This window comes from Alnus glutinosa, chromosome 4 (genome assembly GCF_958979055.1).
Source record: "Alnus glutinosa chromosome 4, dhAlnGlut1.1, whole genome shotgun sequence".
NCBI classification, from domain to species: Eukaryota; Viridiplantae; Streptophyta; class Magnoliopsida; order Fagales; family Betulaceae; genus Alnus; species Alnus glutinosa.
In genome coordinates, this window is record NC_084889.1 from 8,024,699 (window position 1) to 8,046,594 (window position 21,896).

General features: G+C 37.6%; 1 protein-coding gene across 5 annotated transcripts; it reads right to left on the reverse strand.

Annotated features, from left to right (window-relative positions):
- Positions 1 to 4,708: 4,708 nt before the first annotated feature.
- Positions 4,709 to 20,672, reverse strand: LOC133865696 (tetratricopeptide repeat domain-containing protein PYG7, chloroplastic). 5 transcript variants are annotated; one of them, XM_062302128.1, is made up of 6 exons: positions 20,416 to 20,672; positions 18,049 to 18,123; positions 17,229 to 17,280; positions 8,593 to 8,882; positions 8,210 to 8,356; positions 4,709 to 5,308 (listed from the first exon to the last, which is right to left on the reverse strand). In XM_062302128.1, the coding sequence occupies exons 1-6, from the start codon at positions 20,542 to 20,544 to the stop codon at positions 5,024 to 5,026; spliced, it is 978 nt and encodes a 325-aa protein (XP_062158112.1). In that variant the 5' UTR covers positions 20,545 to 20,672; the 3' UTR covers positions 4,709 to 5,023. The 5 variants fall into 5 exon arrangements, with proteins under 5 accessions (XP_062158112.1, XP_062158111.1, XP_062158114.1 ...); XM_062302127.1 differs by having other exon boundaries at positions 18,049 to 18,135; XM_062302130.1 differs by having other exon boundaries at positions 17,229 to 17,284; positions 18,049 to 18,135; positions 20,416 to 20,553.
- Between the last annotated feature and the right edge of the window lie 1,224 nt (positions 20,673 to 21,896).

Below are 21,896 nucleotides of genomic sequence, written 5' to 3' on the forward strand. Positions count from 1 at the left end.
TATCCCACTAATTTCGTGTTGTGTTCATGTCAAGTTCGCGAGACGTGTCGAAAATTGTCAACCCTAAACTGACCACCCTAGCCCAAACATTATTTAATTTGAAGGTAAATTTGCATTTTCATAAAAACCATGACGAAAAAAAAAAGACAGGAATTTGAACAGAACGATTTAGTTGTTATAGTAGGCAATGGCTCGGTTAGGATCCCCAAACAGTAAAGGCAGCAACCACAATTTTGTGGTTATTGCAAAGAAAGTACTGTCAAGAACCGAACATAACCCATCAACAAGGAATCCAAACAACACAAACAAAGCGGCAAAATACAAAGAAAGCATACCATATAGTGTTATATATTTGTTATTTTTAAAACTCTAAAAAGTTATTTTACACAAGATAAAATCAGAAAGCTAGACCAATTTAGAAGAGGAAAAAAACTCAGTGGGTGATCGAAGGAAGAGAACAAGTTATATATATATATGTACGTGTTGATCTTACTAAGCTGCTGGATACACTTGACAGACAACACGTGTTGTTTTTGTTTATTGTTTTTCTATTGTCTTTTGCATGTGTCGTCATTTGTGGTTAGATAGGCATGTGCATGCAAGTTGCAACGTACGTAATATGTTTGACTCCAGAAAGGGAGGTTTAATTTTGTTGATCGAGTTGAATGTAATTGTCGTCTGAGAGGGTTTTGTTGTATTGGCGGGGATGTAGGCCAGTTGGAATGAATGTCATCGATCGCCACCGAGCATGACGACGATTATTGGGTGTTTTCAGTCATGCATGGGACAAAAAATCCTTGACTTTTGAGAATTAAGATTATGTACAAATTCACAATTCATTGAAGTTTATATCCAAATTAATTACTGGGGAATTACTTGTCAGGTTATATATATATATATTTAAGCTACAGACAGAGACTAGAGAATTATAATTGAATACGGTAGGACAAAGTTTTCATCTAAAATAGGTCGGAAATATTAAAAATGCATATGAGAATCGCATATACTTTAGAGATACGTGTCAGTTTGATAGATTGAATTGAAAGAATTTCGCCCAGTTCAGTTTGAAAGATAACTTCGTCTGTCGTCCAATAAGGTAAGTGCAGGTTCTAATTTTACCTAAAAACTAACATTTATATAACTTTCCAATCATAAACCATATTATCTACAGCTGAATGAGTGAAAAATGAAATTTTCTGCCCATTCCCACATTAATGAGTGTCAATCCTATAAACACTCAATATTGACTGTATTAGCACAAATTAGGGCTGATTTTAAAGTTAAAAAACAAAAAATGGCCCCCCCCAAAAAAAAAAAAAAAAAAAAAGATAAACTCAAATCCAAACATGCTCTAGACGGGAAACGGGGAAAATTTTATCGATTCCTTGCTTTAACGTAGAGAATAGTGTGAGATCTGGTCGGGAAACGAGGAAAATTTTATTGATTCTTTGCTTTAACGCAGAGAATAGTGTGAGATCTGGTGTTTTCATCTTAAACCCTTTTGGTGTTCCATGCTAATGTGTCTATTTTTTATCAGAAGACACAAATGACCTAGTTTGTGCCAGCTCTCTCTCTCTCTATATATATATATAATATATATATAGATTCTAACAACTTATTATAGAATTGATCTTTCTTTCTTTTTTGGTTATTTTAAAGGTATTATAGAGTTAATCTAAGATAGTGTGTATTTTTTAATTAGCAATAATTGTTCCTATAGCTATCCCAATTAAGAAGTATTAATCTAAATCATGACATTATCCTAAGCACCAATAATTTCATATATATTATCACCAAATGCCCTGATTAATAAGGCACAGAATTTTAGTTACTTGTTAAATTTGAGGTGTGAAAGAGTAAGAGTTGAGTATACGTGTGAGAGTTTAAAAGGAAGAGATCACGTACGTGTTACAAGTATTTGACAATTTTTGAAGTCGGCGCGGGCTCAATAATAAGGCCCAAGTCAAAGCTTAGAGTTGTATAATTTATAATTAATAATTTTATATTGGCCGGAGCAGATGACAATGACGTGGGCAATGACGGTTACTTGATGGGGATCACAAAACCTCTCTTTCTTTGTTTTTTTTTTTTTTGAAAATCTCTCTCTTTGTTTGTTAGCGCAACGGATTGGGCCTAATAAATTTACTCTATTAAAACGTGTATTAACGAGGAATGATATATATATATATATATATATAGTGAAAAAGTTATTACTCAGATCAAAGTGCATGACAAAAACAATTTTATGCTTACAAATATGGATTTGCCAAAATTCACTTTTTATGTCAAACTTAGAGAAGATTATGAACCTATTGATTAGGTCTCTCTTATTTGGAATTGGATATCTTATCCATTCCAGGACTTTGTTGAGGGGCTTGTAGTTGATAACTAACCTGGGGGCTCCTCTCTCAAGCTCAGCGTTTTTCTGGACATAAAAGACTGAATATGACCAAGGTGACTTACTCTTACAAATTATGCCTTTGTGCAATAGGTCTTCTATTTCTCTTCGGCAAAATTCAGTAACTTCTTGACTCATTTGGATGGGTCTAGCCTTAGTGGTGATTTTTCCTTCATCAAAGTCTTTGATATAAGGAAGGCTTACAGTGTGCTTCTTCCTATGCCAAAAGGCAGTAGGAACATCATAACAAACTTCACTTTTAATCCTATCTTCAAAGAGTTGGATTCTTTGTTGAAGGGTCTTTTGGCTTAATTGTTCTTCAATTCTTTTAACCTTAATCTCCTCTTGTAAAAACCCTATCTGTTGGGTCTTTGATCTGATTAGGTTAACAGACTTAGAGATTGAATTGCTTTTGAAAGCATTCAATTGACTTAATTCTGGTTTAGCCAGAAACTTGTCGGATTTTTCCCATTTCCTTAGGACTGATCCTTTGGATTGGGTAGACCTCAGTGGGAGATCGAATCCGCTTAGAACTTGTGGATGCAACAGATTGTAGCAAAATCTTATTGCAACTTAAATGATACTAAGTGGCTTTCATAGACTTATCATGAAGACTCTTATGACTTTTTAAGAAAGCTTGAGTTAAATTATCTAATAGTATTTAAATATGAAGAGGGTAATTGTTGAGATCACCCTTTGAATATTTGGTTGAAGTCTGAAGGACTTCTTCCAGGATAATACTATTAGTCTTATCCAGATTGAAGAACTCAATCTGTTGAGGAACTTTCTGTTGAATCCCTGTTGGAGATTCTTCGTACTCATTCACCTTAGCTTTCCCCTTCTTCGCTGGAGTCAGGCGCTTAGGATTTACCAGATTAAAGGGATCAATCTGTTGAGGTTTTTTCTGCAGACGTTCCGCTGGTCTTTCTGCATACTCAACCACCTTAGCTATTCCTTCTTCCGCTGGAGTCAGGTGATTAGGATTTTCCAGATTGAAGAATTCAATCTGTTGGGAGACTTTCTGCAGACGTTCCGCTGGTCCATCTGCATAGTCTACCTCAGCTATCCTTTTCCCTGTTAGGGTTAGGTGCTCAAGATTTTGAATTTCCGGTGGGAAATTCCATAACTTATATATATATATATATATAAGGATATTAAATTTCAAAGCTTTTCAATAACAGGTAATTTGTTAAGATTTGCTGTTAAATCCTATCAAAAATTTCAAAATAACATGTGTTTATTATTTTTTAAATATTTATAAATTATTTCAAAGATTTAGGTATGAGTATTTTTACAAATTATGTTAAATTCTGATCAACACCTAAACCCTAGCAATTTTTTTATTCCTAAAAAACATGAGAGGTATTTTGAGAATTTTAACAGGATTTAACAGCAAATCCTAATGGAGTACCTGTTATTGAGACGTTTTAAAAGTTGAATACCCTAGTTTGAGACGTTTTGAAGCTCAGTGCCTTTAAGTCAAATAGGCCGATAAGTCGGTACTTTTCACTTTTTTAAACTAACTTATATTAATCCTATTAAAAAATAAGCGTAAAAATTAATTGATTGACTTGAAACAAGTTTCTCAGACCCCACCTTTTTTTTTTTTTTTTTTTTTGGTGTGGATTTTGCTATGCAAAAGCTCCACAGGATGACTGTTAGCTCCTCCACTTAAGATTTGTTGCATATTTAAGTTACAAGCTGAATGTTTCGGAACTCGTTGGCTCAATTCAACTTTTTTATTTTTATTTATTTATTTATTTTGTTTAATTAATGCAATATTTCATTAATAAAAGAAGATTACTTGGAATGGGCTTCCTATCCCGGGAAATGCTAAATCCACAACCCTTTCCCACATGCTCCTTTTTCTGGGTGGTATTCCCCAAGCAAAACTACAACGTCCCCTCCGCCCTTCACCTGTTGTTTCAAAAAAGAAAAAAGAAAAAAACTATAGAAATAACTTAAAAGTGCGTTTGGCATTACGATTTAACAGATAAAAATATAATTTTAAATCAAATTGCAAAAAATACAATTTTTGAAAGCGCATCCTTAAAAATTTACAATTTGAAAACGTAAAAATATCTACGTTTTTAAATCGCAGGCAAAGAATAACATTTATAAAAACAACTGAATTTTATCAAATGCTTTTAAAAATAGCGTTTTCAAATCGAATGCTTTGAAATCACAAATCCAAATAGGAGGCTGCACGAAAGAGAAACTAAAATTGAGTGCGGTTACTCAGGACTGACTAACTGATGACTTGGCCTTGGTGTACCGAGAGAGAGAGCAGACTTGTAAAATGCAAATAACTACAAAAATTAAACAAAAATTTAAAATAAAATGCCGTGATGTCATACAAATCATTAAAAATTAAAAAAAAAAAATACAAAACTTAATTCAAGTGCAACAAAAAAACAAATACTCTTCCTAGGGTTTATGAAAAATAAATTGGGATGATTTCATGCAGAGGTCCCTAATAAGTAAAATCCACAGCAAGCCATGGAACGTCTGCTCACTGTCTATCCAAAGGCTCTTTGCCAAGCCAACCCAAATGAGTTTCATTGACAAACCTGCATCGTCGTTAGCCATAGACCATAGTAAGAAATCAATACAAGCTGCATAGTATCATCTGTTCTCTGATTTCACAGTAGTTACTCCTTTGTACATTTTTTCACGATCCTTCAGCGCATCTCGCCGGGGCCGGGCCACCTTATTGTTAGGGTCAAAAAGAAGCACTTCTTCAAATGCCTTGAGAGCAGACTTGTAGTCTTTCTTCTTCTCATAGGCATCACCCAGGTTATTCCAAGCTATGACATACCCTGGCTGAACCCTCACAGCTGTTTCGAATTGAGTGATTCCCTTGTCAAGTTTCCCATCACGGACGTAACTGACGCCAAGCGCATTGTAAACCTACTTAAATATTTGATTAGTAAAAATTATTATAATCCAAGTTTTAACTTACTAGCTTTCATAAATAACAGCAGTGTTCATGTCAATTTCAAAAGCAGATAATCAGTGTAAAAATGACAGGTTTCAGTTAGAACACTAGCATATACAGCCTAGATAGGAATCTGAAGTCTTAACCAACTAGAACCATACAAGGGGAAGAAATACTCTCCACATAAGTAAGAGAAAGGCAACCGCTCCAGGTACATTCATTCTAAACTCTCAACACTATGCTACTCTTGCATTCCCCTTTCTTTCTCCCTCTCTACAAAATCCCTTACTAACTTAAGCACTGGAGGTAATGAGGTATCCCTACCGTCACCCCTGACGAGTCTTCAAGCTTACCTTCATTCTTTGTTTCAGGCATTCTTGGTCCGAGGTCTCTTTTAGGGTTAGCAAACATACTCTTTCTTTTTCTCTCTCGAATCTCTTCATCTCTCATTCAATGGCACTGCAGCCCCTAGACACCATTCTCTCCCCCTCTCAACTGATATCACTTTTTGCAGTTTCAGAGACTCTGCCCTCTCTCTCTCTCTCTCAATTGATCGACAGCCACAAATCTCAAAGTCTCCCCTCTCTCCCTAGAATATCTCTCTCGAAAAGCTTGATCTCGGTCTGGTCGATTACCAACCAGACCACCAACCAACCCAATGGGGTTCAGTTAGGCTTGGTAGCTCACCCCTTTCGTCGGTCAGTTCAGTAGAAATACCGACTACCAAAGGCCAAACTACTAGAGAATGAATACCGACTCTAGAGGGTCAGTATTAAGCCCCATACACAAGATGCTGCTTCACAAAAACAACAATTAGAAATGTTATCGTTATATGTAACCAAGGTCACTACAGCATGAATTTGCTTGTAGGCCTTGTTTGGCACGCCATCCATAAAGAGCTACAGCATAAGACTATTCATATCAAATGTTTGCAGCAACCACTACATTGAAAAATAACAATGCCTCTGGCTTTTTAATCCACCATATTTACATATATAATAAAATTTTTTTGCTAAGTAATCGACACATCATTAAAAGCGTAAGGCGTCTCTAAGTACACAGGAAGTATACGAAACATATTTATACATATAATAATACCATGGGTAAAGTGGTATTATCATATACAGCCAGTGGAATAACATAGGTTCCTTCTCAGTTTTCTAGAGACTAACATTGACCACCTTAAGGTCGCTGCCGGTAGTTGCTGCTAGCCACTCAAACTTGCTTCTAGCAACCAACTGCCAATATATATAATAATTTCTTCCTTTTCATTAAAATGTGCTCTCCTTTTCCCCTTTTTCTTATTTTCTTGTCACTTATTTCCCTTATTTTAATTTTTTTTTCTTCTTGTATCATTTAATGGGATTTTTGGGTTTAATTGCGGTTATGATGGTTGTGGCAGCAACTTATTATAGTTAAGATTGTGCTAGATTTAAAGGTTGGTGGATCGGGTTTGGAGATTTTGGAGGTAATGGGTGATGTATTTGTCTGCAGAGGGGAAGCAATGATTGGTGATGGTTGGGTAGGGTGCAATAATAATGTTTTTGAAGATCAATGACAACTTGAGTAGCAGTAAGATAACACAAAATTTTCTTCTCTCTTCAATCTATTAATCTAATCCAGGTTTCCCAAATTCATTAACTTTTAGCCAGTGTAATAGTTAGCGACCATATTACTCAATCAAATATTATGTGAAAAGAGTACTGGTTATTAAACATACATGGAAACTTGACGCATACCGTATGATGATCTCTAACATTATAAGAGGGTATGTATAAGACTTTTTGAAATGATTAAAGGGAAAAAATACAAGTCATTAACCTGAGGTTTGCTCGATTTTCAATTAGCCCCCTCAGTTTCCAATTTTTTAATCAAAGTCTTGGCTCCGAAATTCGGACAGCCTAAGAGAGGGGGCCGCAAGGCCTACTTATCCCGAGTAGCCTAGGATGCAGGACCTACCTGCCCCGGGTAGGTGGGTCCCGCAACCCCCTCTATTCAGCTGTCCGAATTTCACAGAAATTCAGACAGCCTAATAACAAGGGGTCCCAATCAGGTCCAACCACTCCCAAAAACACACTTGCGGGGGTGGTGGGCGGTTGGACCACCCCCAAAAGTATGGAAGGGGGACGGTTATGATTGAAATTTCACATGGCTAATGCTAAGAATAGCCAGAAAATAAAATGGAAATATCTGATTGAAAAATTACTAACACCAGAGACTTTTATTCAGAAAAATAGAAACCCTGAGGGGCTAACTGAAAATCAAGCAAAACTTAGGATTGTGACTTGTATTTTTCCTTAAGTAAAATATGGAACACCAAACATGGCCTTAGTTTTATGGGATTGAAATGTAATCAGAATAGAGAAGATTTTTATTTGTAGATAGGTAGTAAAAGTGACTAGTAAGGGATAAAATTTATTATTGGATGTTGAAGACCAAATTCGAAGAGAAATATATTAACCTTAACCATCAAATTAAGTCACCTTTTGCATTCATCGCTGACATACAATAAGGTTAATAGAAATTGAAAAACTTAAATATCCAATTCATAAATCCTAAGGTATAATGTGTAATCTTCCATTTTTGTCTGAATATTTTTATCTTTTCACCAAATAATAGAAGGATCCCAAATCCAGAAACTCTCACTGCACACATAATGAGTCAACCTCAGACTCCTTAAGAAAGAGGTAAGACACAGCTTTGTTTAAGAGGCTGGTTGTCAAATGCAAGATTTTAATTAAAAGCAATTTCAAAGCAAGAAAAAAAACACAAAAATTTGCATCCAAAAAATAATGTTACCATGACAATACCACATTGCTTCTGTTTGTCATATTTGAATAAAGCGATATTTAAGGTCCAAGAGATCATCATACCTGAGCAAGATCTTGATCATCTCCGTCCCATTTCTCAATTGCCTGAAGCATATACTTAGTAGCAGCTGGATAAAATTTCCTCCTCAGCATCACCGCACCAAGTTCAAAATACTCGGTTGCACTGGCATCACCACTTCTTACCTGCTCCTGAAATTATTAAAAAAAAAAACAAAAAAAAAAAAATCGAAAAAGAGGATAATGCCACTGTTCAATATACATTATTGTCGCAAAACAAAAGGAGCAAAATAAAAATTTTAAAAAAAGTTGTATCAGATGTGTCTTCATTTAAAGCTCTAACATAGTTCAGGGAGGTTGTATAGTATTTATCAATGTTGCATAGAAGCATATTCCCATAAAGGGCACGGTGGTATACAATCTCTTACCTGCAATTCTTTAGCCGAAAGATCAAGTTCTCTGCGTACAAGGACCTGACGAATCACAAAGAAGGTTCCAATCCCAAGGAAACCCAATAATATCAGCAAATATGATAGCTGGATTCCCAATTCAAAAAACTCCCCAATCTCATAAACCACATTTGTGTTGGTATTTTCACTTGCATGTGCCACTTGAGCATTAATCAACCAAAAGGTTTGTGCAAACAACAAAGATACCCAAATTAATGGCCTTTTCCCATCTTCAATATCTTCAGTTATGAAACAGTTCCTTATACATTCTGCAATACAATGACGAGAACAAAAAGATGATTAGTGACGTAATCAGAGGAAAAAATTGCAAAAAGATTGAAAGGATGTGAAGATCATGTATGAATTTCAGAATAACACCAAAACTCACATATTGAATCATTATATAGTTGAAGAGGAATATGCTTAATAAGTTATGTTGGCTCAGAATTAACGTACCAACTTTACTCCATAGGTTGAACTGATATTGAAACCAATAAACATTTTTGAAATGTTTTTTTAAAGTAAATGATATTCATTATTTCAAATCAAAGGGCACATACAAGTACACAAGAAGTTTTTTTTTTTATATAAGTAAAGAATAACAAAGACACAAGTATACAAGAGAAACACCTAATCAGAAAAAAGAAAAGAGGTCAGGAAAGTCATGAAAATTAAAAATATGAAAACAATCATAGCCAGTCATCCATTGGAAAAGGGTATAGAAAAAAAAAGGTCTTTAGCTCCACCACCATCCTCTCACTGTCTTCAAAGCTTCGGTCATTTCTTTCTCTCCAAATGTGCCACATCATACAAAGCGGAATCATCTTCCACATAGCTTCACTTTAGAGATTACCAAACTGCCCTCTCTAACAAGCAAGGAGATCTCTCACACGACAAGGCGTGACCCGCGCTGAACCGAATAACCCGAAAGTAGAGTTCAATAAGGCACTAACTATATCACAATGAAGTAAGAGGTGGTCAACGGATTCCCCACTCTTTTTACACATGCAGTACCAATCTACCACAATGATTATCCGCTTCCTTAATTTGTCCAAAGTGAGAATCTTACCTAAAGTGGACGACCAAGCGAAGAAAGCCAATTTCAAAACTATTTTCTGTAAATTTGCAAATAAACCTAAGGCTGCATTTGAGAAACTTCACGGAAAACTATTTTTTGTTGTTTAGGTGAAACACTGGATACTATTTTTCCTTGCTTGCAGGCACTAGAAAATCCTCTTTGAAAAACGGTTTTTACCCCAGACACTCACCTAGAGGGGGTGAATAGGTGATGTGCAGCAACAATTCCCACTTAAAAATATTATGTAGTACAATTCATAAAATACCAAACCACGACAATGATAATAAGCCAATCACACAATCAACACAAGATTTTTATTAACGAAGTGAAACCCTTTGAAGAACTTTTCAAAAGTAAAACACTATGGGGCAACCAAACCCAAGAAATCAATCACTATAAAAGAATGAGAATATTACAAGAAGTTCATACTCACAAAACCTTTGTAGATGACACTCTTGTACTAGACGAGAGACTCACGTGCTCGTTATCGCAGTAGTTCTCCCAGAACCTCTGGACAATTCTTCTACTTTATCTTCTTAAGCAAAACTTTGATTAGACTGAAGGTTTGTCGTTGTGACTAATGTAGTTTGAACAAAAACTCCAAGTGATTACACAATGAAAGCTCACTACAAAAGTCTCTATTGGCACAAAAACTAATCAAATGGCTAAGCACAATGTGTAGAATGGCTTCAGCATTAGCAGCATGACAATCGTGCATAGCAAACCCTTAAATAGACTTGGTAGAATCAGCTTTAAAGCTTAAAGTCGGTTTCCCAAATCTGTTAAGATTCAAGGCAACATCCGAACATGTAAGTGAGACCGCCTGGACATGGCTAGGGTTTCAAGCTATTAACCCTAGCGGCGTCTGGACATCAGCAGACAAAACCTTCTGCGTCAAAAAAGCATCCAAACACTTGCAACAAGTTTGCGAACGAACCATTATGTGACTTCATCTTTCAAAGTTGCGTCGAGACAAGTGCGAACGGAATTGAGAATGGGACATTCTAGAAGTCCATCTAATGAGGTACGTCCGAACATCTGCGCACAAATTTGCGAACAAGACACATTGTGATCCCAACTTCAATGTCACATTTGGACAGCTATGGACGGATTTGTGAATGAGCATTTTGTCTCTTAATTTAGTAGGGCACGTCTGGATATCTATGGACGAACTTGCAAACAGAGCATGTTGTACTTGGCTTTTTTGAAGGGTTTTGACACTAAACCCTAAGTACAAATCTACCCCACCGAAGTTTACATTCATGGACTTGTTTTGAGCACCGAATCCGCCAATCAAAAACCTAACACTCTTCCTTGTCTTGCAGCCCACTTCAGCTCCATGACCATCACCAATTTTCTCCGTCCTATTCCTTTTGTTGCTCATCAGCCATTAGAGATGACACTTCTCACACAAAGCCTTACCATCCAATCCTAACCCAGAGATTGCCACTGCACCTCCACGAGGTCTATTCCAGGGAGATCAGCTACTGAATACTCAAGGCCATCAAGGCCCATGCATACTGGACTGGGTTTTTGCCGCGGGACGTCTTGGAGGACCAGATGAGGAATGGTGGGGCGGAAGAGTGGGAGGTGGACAGGTGAATGTGTAGTAGTTGTAGGGGTTGCAGAGAAGTGGTGGTGGAGGGGAGGGGGATAAGAGCGAAGGGGAACATGGTGGAGGTGGAGTTGAATTTTCTAGAGAGAGGGTGGGTGGGTGGGTGGGTGCGTTGGGGGGGTTTGGGTTAAGGAGGTTGTGGTTGTCATTGGCAATTATCAAGCTGGTGACGAGCATTGGGCATGCATGCTTCAGTTTTGAGTTCTCGGATCTTATCTGGCTATGTTGGCTCTAGGACTAAAAATGGCTTCATGTTTTCCTCTATCCAAACCTCAGAAAATGCAAAAAAAAAAAAAAATAATAATAATAATAATAATAAAATAAAATAAAATCTGGAAGTGGTTTATTGCAAAATAAATGGAGCCTAAGCTTGCAATTTGGCAATCTTGCTGTTGATTTTGTCATCCTTAGCAAAGAACTGTCTTTTGTAACTAGATCCGTTGACTTTCATGAGTTAATGGAAAAACTATATATAAGTTGGAAATTGCCAATTCCAAATGACCTGGATGGAAGCTCTCATTCAGTAGTAAAACACAAAGAGAGAACTCAATTTTATAAAGACCTAAAAATTGACTAATAATAATATAATTGACCTGAAGTACAAATGCTTCTGCACACACATGCAAACATGTATATGTATTATGTATCACTGGCACAGTCTGATCAACCCTAATGACCATGACCGTCATCATTAGTTGTTAATTGACAGTTATTAACACACAACACACTCCTAACTCGTCTCTAACACATAAGAGTTCTAGTGAGTGTATTGATAAGACTTCCGGTAGTTCACAACTCCTAGTGACAGCCGGTTCCTAGGGATAAGAGTTCTACTTGTATTTAAATTAGTCTTAGATTACTGATTACAATTTGTATTAGATAAGACTCATCTCCAAGAGATAGTATTAGATCAGGAAGCTAGAAGCTAGAAGTTATCTTGTATTCTATGTAATCTCTATATATATTGAATAGACACTCACTAGATGAGCAAGCATTCAAAGCCAAATAATCTATTCTTCAATATGGTATCAGAGCCCCTATAGACTCACGTCTCCATTTTTTTTTCCGTTCAACATCATGTCTGCTTCCCCGACTTCTTCCTCCAAGTCTGATTCATCCAACGTCCTGTTTACCGTCCCAAACATGAATCATACTCTGCAAATCAAACTCTCCAATGCCAATTTTCCTAGCTGGAGAACTCAGATCATGGCTTTTGTTAAAGCCCAAGATTCTTATGGCTTCCTGGATGGTACTTCCACACCTCCAACCCAGACAATTCCAAATCCGAGCACTACTCCAAATGCTCCTGCCACCATAGCAAATCCAGAATTTTTAGCTTAGTGCCAACGTGATCAGATGCTACTTAGCGTCCTCATCTCCACGCTTACTTAACCACTCGTTGTTCATGCTGTTGGTTGTGCTACCGCGCACCAACTTTGGACTACCTTAGTGTCCATGTTTGCCTCTCAAGCCGGGTCTCGGGTAATGCAGATTCATTATCAACTTGCTACCTCCAAGAAGGGTAGTGCATCAATCACGGAATATTTCCAAACGTTCAAGGCTCTCTGTGACAACCTTGCTGCTGCCGGCCAACACCTCAACGACTTTGTACGAACATCCTATTTCCTAGCCGGTCTCGGGACAGATTACGATCCGTTTGTTACCTCCATCACCACACGGCTGGATCCTCTGACTCTCGATGAAATCTACGACCATCTTCTGGCGCATGAGATGCGAATCAAACACCATCTCACTCCTGAGCCTATCGTGCCCACTGCCAACTTTTCAACACGAGGTGCACCTTCACGCGGTCGGGGCTATCGCGGTCATGGTCGCACCAACAATTCCCGTGGTCGAGGATATTTCTCTCCTGGCCGCGGCAAAGGAAACACCTCTTACCCTGACTCAGGCCCGTCTTCTAGGCCCGTCTGCCAGCTCTGTGGCAAAATTGGGCACACTGCCCCCAGATGCTATCAGCGTCCTGACCCTGCACTTGCTGGACCTCCCTCAGCCCAGTACCAGCCTGCTCAGGCCTATTACTCTTCCCCTACTCTTCCTCCAGAAGAAAGCTGGTACCCGGATACTGGTGCAACACACCACCTTACCAGCAACTTGCAGAATCTGAACATATCCTCTGAGGAGTACTCTGGTCAAGATCAAATCTGAATAGGTAATGGTACAGGTCTGTCTATCTCTCACTCTGGTTCTGCAACTCTCTCTTTATCTCGTCGACAATTTCTCCTCAAACAACTTCTTCATGTTCCTCATATATGCAAGAATCTCCTCTCTGTTCGTCAATTTGCCCTTGACAATGATTGTTTCTTTGAGTTTCACTCTTCTTTTTTTACTATTAAGGATTGCAAGACCAGGCTCCCAATTCATCACGGCCCACTTAAGGATGGCCTTTATCACCTCTTTCCGTCGCCAGTGCATTCATCTCCATCCCAAGCACTCGTTGGTGAGAGGACTTCTTCACATAGTTGGCACCACCGTTTGGGACATCCAGCTCTTCGAACGGTCAACTTTGCTCTATCCAAGTTTCAGCTTCCTGTTTTATCCAATAAGGCAACAGTGCCCTGCCCGGTCTGTCCACAAGCAAAGGGTCATCAATTACCCTTTTTAGTGTCTACAACTTCTATTTGTAATCCGTTAGACTTAATTTATTCCGATGTCTGGGGTCCTTCCCCATCTATTTCAATAAATGGAAATCATTTTTATGTCTCTTTTGTGGATGCTTTCAGTCGGTTTACTTGGGTCTACCCTATTCAGGCCAAATCTGATGTTATGCCAGTATTTATCAAATTTCAATCCATGGCTGAACGCCTTCTTAATACCAAAATAAAATTTGTTCAAACTGATTGGGGGGGGTGAATATCGCAACCTCCACCAATATTTTCAGTCCATTGGCATTGTCCATCGTGTTTCTTGCCCTCACACTCATCAACAACAAGGGTGTGTGGAAAGGAAACATAGACACCTCATCGATACAACCTTGGCTCTCTTAGCAACCAGCTCACTCCCAAAGAAATTTTGGGATGATGCATGCTTAACTTCCTGCTACCTCATAAACCGACTGCCGACTCCCCTACTCAAAAACCTGTCTCCTTTTGAGAAACTTTTCTCTCAAACTCCGGATTATAAGTTTCTTAAGGTATTTGGGTGTCAGTGTTTTCCTAATCTTCGGGCATATAATTCTCACAAATTCTCACTTAGATCCAAACCTTGCGTCTTCTTAGGATATAGCACAAGTCATAAGGGCTATAAATGCTACCACCCTGAAACTGGCCGCATATTTATCTCTCGGAATGTCATCTTCCATGAAGATGTCTTTCCCTTCTCCAACACTACTCCAGCTCTAGTTCCTTCCTCGTCCAATTCTGTTTCTGTTTCATTAACCCCATCTTTTCCCAACACCCTAGCACTTTCAACTCCACCCACCAACCCTGTTCTCAATACCCCTTTTCCCCTCCTAGTGTCAGTATTTCTAGCCCTTCTATTTCTTCTGTTTCATCTCTTGCAGAACCGGATGTGTCCTCTATACAGCAACCTCTCCGTGTACATCCTATGCGGACCCGATCTCAAAATAATGTTCGAACCATCAAACAGCTCACTGACGGGACAGTGCGCTACCCTCTCCCTCGGGCTTTACTTTCTGAAGCTGCTCTTACAGAACCTACATGTTTCACCAATGCTATCAAGATTAGTGAATGGCGCACTGCCATGCAAACCGAATTTAATGCTTTGCTCAAAAACTACACTTGGACACTTGTTCCTCCTTCGGTTGCGACAAATGTGGTTGGCTGCAAATGGATTTTTAAACTTAAAAGGAAGGCAGATGGGTCTATCGAACGTCATAAGGCCCGATTGGTGGCAAAGGGCTTTCACCAACATGCAGGCATTGATTTTGGTGAGACATTCAGCCCTATTGTCAAACCAACTACCATCCGAACTGTGTTATCACATGCCTATTCTGCTGGGTGGTCTATGAGACAAATTGACATCCAAAATGCTTTTCTGCATGGTTTCTTATCCGAGGATGTTTATATGGAGCAACCTCCGGGGTTTATACATCCTTCGTATCCGCATCACCTCTGCAAACTGAAAAAGGCTCTCTACGGCTTGAAGCAGGCACCACGAGCATGGTTTGCTCGCCTTAGTGGGAAATTGGTTGACCTTGGTTTTATTGGCTCCAAAGCAGATTCTTCTCTGTTTATATATCATACTGCAGCCGTCTCTATGTATTTACTTATTTACGTTGATGATATTATTATTGTTTCATCTGTTCCCACTGCCATTGATGAACTCTTACAGCTATTAAGCACTGATTTTGCTGTTAAAGACCTTGGAAAGTTACACTACTTCCTTGGAATTGAAGTTATACCCGTGAAAGATGGTCTCTTACTTTCCCAGCAGCGCTACATTCGGGATTTACTCTCCAAAACAAACATGACGGAAGCAAAACCAGTATCATCTCCCATGTCGTCTTCTGCAGCCTTATCCGCATTTACAGGTGATCCTATGGAAGACCCCTCCTTATATAGAAGCACGGTGGGTTCACTTCAGTACTTGTCTCTTACACGCCCGGATTTGGCATTTGCGGTTAATCGTGTGTGCCAATTTATGCATCGACCAACCAAACTTCATTGGCAAGCTATCAAGCGAATCCTTAGATACCTCAAATGTACCATCACTCATGGTTTGTTGTTACAAAAGACCTCAACAACTTCTCTTCAAGCATACTCGGATGCTGATTGGGCAGGATGCTCGGATGATCGCCGTTCAACTGGTGCTTATTGTGTTTTTCTTGGCTCCAACTTGATTTCTTGGAGTTCTCGTAAACAGCCTACTGTTTCTAGGTCTTCTACAGAATCTAAATACAAATCTGTTGCTAACACAGCTGCTGAAGTGATCTGGATCCGATCTCTACTCAACGAACTTGGTCTTCCACTTTCTACTCCACCAAAGATATGGTGTGACAATATTGGTGCAACTTATTTGTCCGTTAATCCTATTTTTCATGCTCGCACCAAACATGTAGCCATTGACTTTCATTTTGTTCGTGAGCTGGTTGCCTCCAAAGACCTAGAGATTCTATTTGTTCCAAGTGAAGATCAACTTGCAGATGTCCTCACTAAGCCCCTGGTTTCAAAGAGATTCCATCGTCTATCATACAAGCTCAACGTCCGTGAACTCCCGTTGAACTTGAGGGAGGATATTAACACACAACACACTCCTAACTCGTCTCTAACACATAAGAGTTCTAGTGAGTGTATTGATAAGACTTCCGGTAGTTCACAACTCCTAGTGACAGCCGGTTCCTAGGGATAAGAGTTCTACTTGTATTTAGGTTCCTAGGGATAAGAGTTCTACTTGTATTTAAATTAGTCTTAGATTACTGATTACAGTGTGTATTAGATAAGACTCATCTCCAAGAGATAGTATTAGATCAGGAAGCTAGAAGCTAGAAGTTAGAAGTTATCTTGTATTCTATGTAATCTCTATATATATTGAATAGACGCTCACTAGATGAGCAAGCATTCAAAGCCAAATAATCTATTCTTCAATAACAGTAAACTTAATGACTAAATCAATTGATAGACAAATTAAATGTTAGTTTGACGTGAAACTGAGATGTTGAAGACCTTTCTGAATCTCAGTGTGCAAAATATGTTGTAAGATAAATGTTGATGTTATTATATAGGGCTTTGGACTTTGGAAGAACCCAGATAGAAGTAACCAGGCAGACCATGTCTATGTCAAAAACAGTGTTCAATTAGGAATAGATAACATTGAAATTCCAAAGTTTCTCGCATATGAACTGTGTTACCTTTACTGAATGCCGTATGAATGACAATACACCAATGGTTTACCCACAAAAATAGATAGTACATAAAAAGATTAAAACAGAGAACAGGGAATTACTCTCAAAATTTTTTGAGGTCAGGAATTCCGTTGCCAATTCCCTTTGAAATATCTGCCTTCATCCACAAAAGAATAAGAAGTTAGTACCTAGAAATGTACAGGGACTAACATTTAAGTTATTAGTAACACAAAACGAAAAAAATAAAATAAAATAATAATAATAAAAATAATTAAATAAATAAATAGAACAGTTATGCAGCCCAGAGGTCCGATGGACCTCCAATGGACCCAAAAAAATATACAAGGAATGATCATAAAAGGTCAGACCTTCTCTTTAGATTTAAACCTAATTATTGAAGGGGCTAACGTCAATTTCTGGAGTCACGCCAGAAAAAATGATACTAGATATTCTTATCTTGAAATGCACACAAGCAAGTGATCCTATAGAGGGTTGGAACTTTCTGGCTGCCCTCTAGAACATGCAGACCTTGGAATTAATATTTGACTGAAAAATCACATTCACAGAGCATACTTCAGGACTCTAACTAATTCTACAGCTCACGTTCTCAGGTCTTGTGGACCAATTAATAAGTTTTTCAAAGACTCGATAATCAATTATATACTTCTAGAATTAACATTTAAAGATCTTTCACATAGCCCTGTGTTTAATCAGGTTGATTTTCCTACCATGAAATACCAAGACTCCCTTTTCATTAAGTCAGATTTTTCTTGGATCTTTAAGGGTCTCCATCAGTAGAATTCTCTAGGTAATATATGATTAAGAGACAGAATCAAGAATTAATAATAAGATTAATGGCACCCACGCATCACAGTAATTTAGATGCAGCAACATTTGCGTAGAGATTATCAGAACACATACCTGAAATTTGGGAAATCTAGTAAGGTTCGGTCCATAGCCCGTTTTAGAGGTTATCAAAACTGGTGCACCATAGCGCTGAAAAATATCCTGGGTGGTGAACAGCAGCATTTAGAGCAATAGAGAAACTGGCATATTCTCCAACTTCAGAGAAACTAGTAGCATAAGGGAAGAGGAGGCCTACTATATGAGGTTTGATCTATTAGCATTAGACAAGTTAAAGTTGCTTGCAAGGAAGATGAAATAAATTCTCCAAAGTAATATTTGCACAATATTTTTATTTAAGTACATAACTATGCCAGAAAATGTTAATAACTATTTTTTAAACCAACTTCTTTGATATCTTGGATAGTCTCAATTTGAGTTTATGAATTAGAACTTATGATCACATCAAATTTAATTCATCGTCAGAAAGTAATCAAATAGTATCATACAGGATTTAAGAGCAACCCTTGCAATTTATTTGAACCGGATAATTTGAGTTGAACAAAGGGGAAGAAAAGAGTGAGTGAGAGAGATAGATAGATTTGTTTCTTCTTGTCCCACAAATTTTGTCTGTTCGTTAATAGACCACAAAAGAAACATCATCACCCCAGATGAAATCTATTGAGAAGATTGGTTCCTTCTAGATTGAGAAGATTTCTTCTAGAAGAATGAAGAAGAAATTGTCTAGAAGAATGTAGAAGAACTCTTCCCAATAGTTCTAGAAGAAATGTTTCCAATAGTTCTAGAAAGAATCAAATCTTCTCAATAGATTTCATTTGGGATGATGATGTGGTTATTTGTGGTCTACTATCCCTCATAGCAAGAACCAATTATGGGCTGTCACCGTGGCCTTCCTTTTCTTAGTTCTTCTTTTTCCCTTGTCCTTTACGCGTCTCACAGTGCCAGCACCACAAACCATCCCAAAAGTAAATAATTAAATGATGATACCAGCATTTCAAATCAGCTTAGAGTTACAACTTAAGTAGAAGAAAATATTTGTGGATTTAATTTTAAATTGAAAGCTAAAAATGGTTATTTGTGGCTTTTTGAGACTTGAAAACTGTGCCATCAATACAGGGATCAAACAGATTCCTTTTTTTTTTCAGCAAACCACCTCAACTTATTTTAATCTCCACAAATTTCCTTGGCCATTTTCTGTAACTCAAAGTTGAGGAACAATTAATGATCTTAGACCAGCAAAACACAATCATGAATATGAGATGATAAAACCACAGATATCTAATGGAACAAAACCATCTAGCAAAAGCTACTTGAACCAACTTAAAATTTGTAAATAACCACAGCAATTTCAAGGACTATTTTATGAACAATAATATTTCTTTCCCAGCTGCCCCTTTTCTCATTAAAATTCTGATTATAGCTTTAATCTATAAGAAAAAATATATATATAACTTCAAAATCCTACCCACAAAAAATTAAAAATCCTCTATTAGATTTAATCCCATTTAATACCAAATAGTATAGTAATCACAGTAGCCTTGTTTTGGAACAAGTACTCCTACTGTCATACATTATAAATCTTTTTTCATGCCATTGATATGATGGCATTAGGTTATATGCTACATTAACTCCAAGTAATATGCTCTCAAGAATAAAAAAATAAAAGCAAAGAAAAAGATCCTCAATTTCTAGCACAAGACTATAGCTATGTGTTCCATCTTCTTTTGCCCCATACCAAAAACCAGGCCAGTTTGAGTTACCTCAAGAAATATGCATACAATGTTAAAACCACCACCACACCTTCACACCAAGTAAATCAGTAAAACTCCCAACATCAGACAATCATGTGAGTAAGCCATGATGATAAGCTTTCTAGATGGAATAGACAGTAATTTTCCATGGTTAAATGCTAAATCACATGGAGAACAGATGATTTGTTGACGACTTTGTCCGCTTTTTTTTATCAACTCGCTACAACTACTGAGTTTACTGGTTGTTGCAGGACCCAAGATTGATCATCATAAACTTCTCTATTTCCATTACAAAAAACATTATTGTTGTGAGTTGCAGCCCCAAAAATAGTTAGCTTTTTTATGCGTAGTTGTGCATGCATTCATGTATCAATCCGTGAGAGACCCAAAAGATGAGGTGAAGCCACACAACGGACCCTGGCTTTCAATTCTCCATGTATGTGGTTAATCATTACGGTATAAAAACATTATCTATAGACTATAGTTGAAACTACACGCAAGAAAAAGGAAGGGTCTCAAATCATGTTCAATATCCTTTCAAAGATATGGCACTTCACATGTCACTGCAAAGAGAACTACTACGGGCTGTACAAGAAGAAAGATAAATAATAATAATAATAATAATAATAATAATAATAGTAATTAAATAAAAGAATGGAACTTGGGGATTCACCTGAAGAGAGAGCTTGTGGGGCTTGAGTTTGAGAGACCCAAATGGAAGAAGAGAGTGAGAATGCGAGAGATAGACTTGGCCATGCATTTGAAGAGGCGGAGATGAAGAAATGGTGGTTTGGAGAAGCATTTTTTTCAGTTTGCTGTGTGAACTATCAACTATTAATTTGGGTTCTCAAAGGTGAGAAGGGAAATACGGAGCTACTGCCGAGGATAAGCCTACTCTACTCAAAGATGTCACTTTCCGATGAAAAACAAGATAAGGGTGCGTTTGGTTTGGTTTGGTTGTTTCAATTTATAACTAATAGGGGTAATTACTTTTTCTCCCATGAACTACTAAAAAATGCGCAATGCCTCCATGAACTACCAACTCGACCAAAATAGAGCATTCAACTACCAAAGACAACCATTTTTCCCCCTTCCGTCAGTTAAAAGGGTTAAAAGAAACAGTCAACGGGTCATGTATCGTTTTATATGGGGGCATATTGGAAGATGGTGGTAGTTCATGGGGGGAAAGAGGAAGATGGTGGTAGTTAATGAAGGGAAAAGAGGAAGAAAATGAGGGTAAAACGGCGTGTGACGGTCATGTGACCTGTTGACCGTTTGTTTTAACCCTTTGACTGACGGAAGGTGGAAAAAGGGTTGTCTTTGGTAGTTGAATGCTCTATTTTGGTCAAGTTGGTAGTTCATGGGGGCATTGCGCATTTTTTTGTAGTTCATGGAGAAAAGGTAATTACCCTTAACTAATAAATTTTGTTTTTGTTTTTTATATTTTTTATTACTTTTTTTTTTTTTTTGGTTAAATAAGACTGGTATCATCTTTTAATTGGATATGACATAAAAATACCATTTAAAAATTTAATAAAAGTTTGAGCAGAATAATCTATTTGATGACCATTTTAATATGAAGTAAATTGATAAAATTTAAACTTTGAAGAATGATTTAATGAAAAGCGATGCTTAAAAAACCTTTAGAACAATTTTTTCCTTTATTTGGATATATTCAGAATATATATATATATATATATATATATTATTTGTGAGGGAGGTGGAAGGGGGCTTGTCTAGAGGTGGGCACAGGTTTGGGTGGGTCGGGTATTTGCCATTTCGTCACCTGAACCCACACATTGCAAGTTTTAGAAATCTTACTTGTGGCTCGTCTATAGTGAACATTATTCGCATGGTATCGGGTTTTGCAAGGCAGGTTGAACAGTGCGAATATTGCGGGTTGGGCAGATCGGATCAGGTATTGTGGGTTCGGCGTCCCTTTCCCTCAAACCGATTTGAATTATTTACTATGGGCCTGTCTAAACCAAACGGCATCGTTTTAATCATTGTCTAGTTATTATAGAGGCAACCAACAGAAAAACAAAGAAAAATGAAAACTTGATAAAAAAGAAGAAGAGAGACATGTCAAAGGTTGCTTGGGTGACAATTGGTGGAAAAGACAAAGCGGACTCAAGAAGCTTGTCAAAATAGCCT

Coding starts and splice junctions, on each gene's coding strand:
- LOC133865696 (XM_062302127.1), bottom strand. CDS start 20,544: ATGCTTCTCCAAACCACCATTTCTTCATCTCCGCCTCTTCAAATGCAT. Junction 8,883..17,228: donor GACCTCAAAAAATTTTGAGA/GTAATTCCCTGT, acceptor ATTGTATTGCAG/AATGTATAAGGAACTGTTTC. Junction 8,357..8,592: donor TTTCGGCTAAAGAATTGCAG/GTAAGAGATTGT, acceptor TAATAATTTCAG/GAGCAGGTAAGAAGTGGTGA.